At 58.7% G+C, this 2,312-nt stretch overlaps 1 protein-coding gene across 1 annotated transcript; it reads left to right on the top strand.

The window, feature by feature from the left end:
- The first annotated feature begins 350 nt into the window (after positions 1-350).
- Positions 351-2,002, top strand: DIRAS3 (DIRAS family GTPase 3). The gene is made up of 2 exons (XM_068164505.1): positions 351-925; positions 1,113-2,002. Exon 2 carries the CDS (start codon positions 1,201-1,203, stop codon positions 1,795-1,797), a length of 597 nt encoding a protein of 198 aa, XP_068020606.1. The 5' UTR covers positions 351-925; positions 1,113-1,200; the 3' UTR covers positions 1,798-2,002.
- Positions 2,003-2,312: the final 310 nt, after the last annotated feature.

The raw sequence follows: 2,312 nt of genomic DNA, 5'->3' as shown, positions 1-2,312 counted from the left end.
AACACCACTGCCCTCACGTCCTGTCCCACCCTGGAGAGGGAAACAGAGAGAGGAAGCCAAGAGCTCTGAGCTCGGGAGGCACCGGGTGGATGGAGCCTAAAGAAACAGAGAGGAAGCCAAGAGCTCTGAGCTCGGGAGGCACCGGGGGATGGAGCCTAAAGAAACAGAGAGAGGAAGCCAAGAGCTCTGAGCTCGGGAGGCACCAGGTGGATGGAGCACAGAGGAACAGAGAGAGGAAGCCAAGAGCTCTGAGCTCGGGAGGCACCGGGGGATGGAGCACAGAGGAACAGTGAGAGAGGAAGCCAAGAGCTCTGAGCTCGGGAGGCACCGGGGGATGGAGCACAGAGGAACAGTGAGAGAGGAAGCCAAGAGCTCTGAGCTCGGGAGGCACCGGGGGATGGAGCACAGAGGAGCAGAGAGAGGAAGCCAAGAGCTCTGAGCTCGGGAGGCACCAGGTGGATGGAGCACAGAGGAACAGAGAGAGGAAGCCAAGAGCTCTGAGCTCGGGAGGCACCAGGTGGATGGAGCACAGAGGAGTAGAGAGAGGAAGCCAAGAGCTCTGAGCTCAGGAGGCACCGGGGGATGGAGCACAGAGGAACAGAGAGAGGAAGCCAAGAGCTCTGAGCTCGGGAGGCACCGGGGGATGGAGCTGACGGAGCTCCCAAAAGCTCTGGGGACACCGGCTGGAGGGAGAAGAGGAAGCCAAGAGCTACAAGACCGCTGCCTGCCGGCGGGTACTCAGAAGAGAAGGAGGAGGAGGAGGAGGGAGGCGGTGTTGGAGGCAGGCACCAAGCGAAGCCTGCCCTCCCCGCGGCGCTGGGGCTCCGGCACAGCTTCCCCGCTGCTGGCAGGAGATGCCTGCGCTCCTTCCTCTGCACGGAGGAGCCGATGGCTGCAGGTGAAGGTGGCTTCACCTCTCCGAAGGGTGAGTGCGGACGGGATGAGCGCTTGGGGAGGCTGATTTCTCTTTCAGGCAAGAGAACAGAGAGGCTGGGAGGGGAGTGCCTGGTGGAATTGCCGATTTCCATCACGCACCGAGCCGGCCGGAGCAATTCTTTCCTTGTTTTCTGCCCTCTCTTCCACTTATCCCCTCCCACCTCCATCCTCTCCAGGCGACCTCTCGAGAAAGGAGTGTGAACTTGAAGAAGCTGGGCTCGGGGGGGTTAAGAGCTTCGTTTGCATCAGCGCCGTGCAGCCGACATGCCTGAACAAAGCAACGATTACAGGGTGGTCGTGTTCGGAGCGGCGGGGGTTGGCAAAAGCTCCCTGGTCCTCCGCTTTGTAAAGGGGACTTTCAGGGAGACCTACATCCCCACGATCGAGGATACCTACCGGCAGGTGATCAGCTGCGATAAGAGCATCTGCACCCTCCAGATCACCGACACCACGGGGAGCCACCAGTTCCCTGCCATGCAGAGGCTCTCCATATCCAGGGGACACGCTTTCATCTTGGTCTACTCGGTCACCAGCAGGCAATCCCTGGAAGACCTTCAGCCCATCTTCGAGCAGATCTGCCAGATCAAGGAGGACATCCACAAAATCCCCATCATGCTGGTGGGCAACAAGAGCGACGAGACCCAGCGGGAGCTGGAGGCCAGCGAGGGGCAAGCCTTAGCCAGCAAGTGGAAGTGCTCCTTCATGGAGACATCGGCCAAAATGAACTACAACGTGCAGGAGCTCTTCCAGGAGCTCTTGAATCTGGAGAAGAGGAGAACTGTCAGCCTCCAGGTGGATGGGAAGAAATCCAAGCAGCTGAAGAAGAAAGACAAGCTGCAAGGCAAGTGCTCTGTTATGTGACTGCCTTTGGCTGGACTTGGGTGGTGTCGTCAGAGGAGGGACTCCCCCGCTGAAGACACGTCTCTGCTGGAGGTTCCAGACGCATCCATCCCTTCCAGGGCTGTTGCTGTGCTCCACAACCTCTGCTGGGTTGTTTCTGGAGGTGGTTTGAGAGAGGCTTTCTGCATGTTTATTTTTTTAAACCAATAAATGTTTGCTGTTGGCATTTTGGTGTGAGGAGGAGTTTTGCTTTCCATGGCAGGAGTTGAGGGGAGAGGAGAACCTTGGCCAAGAGCTAGCGTGGAACCTCCTGCCTCAGCGAGCAGGGGGAGTCGGAGCAAAGGCAGGAGAAAAGCAAACAGGTTGCCCAGGGGAGCTGTGGCTGCCCCCTCCCTGGAGGTGCTCAGGGCCAGGGCTGGATGAAGCTTCAAGCAGCCTGAGCTAGTGGAAGGTGTCCCAGCCCATGGCAGGGGGTCGCTGATCTTGAAGGTCCCTTCCAACCCAAACCATTCTATGGCTGATACACAGGTAGAGCT

This window comes from Melanerpes formicivorus, unplaced genomic scaffold (genome assembly GCF_026170545.1).
Source record: "Melanerpes formicivorus ecotype bairdi unplaced genomic scaffold, bMelFor1.0.p_v2 SCAF_81, whole genome shotgun sequence".
Lineage (NCBI taxonomy): Eukaryota > Metazoa > Chordata > Aves > Piciformes > Picidae > Melanerpes > Melanerpes formicivorus.
This window is presented reverse-complemented; position numbering and strand designations above follow the sequence as displayed.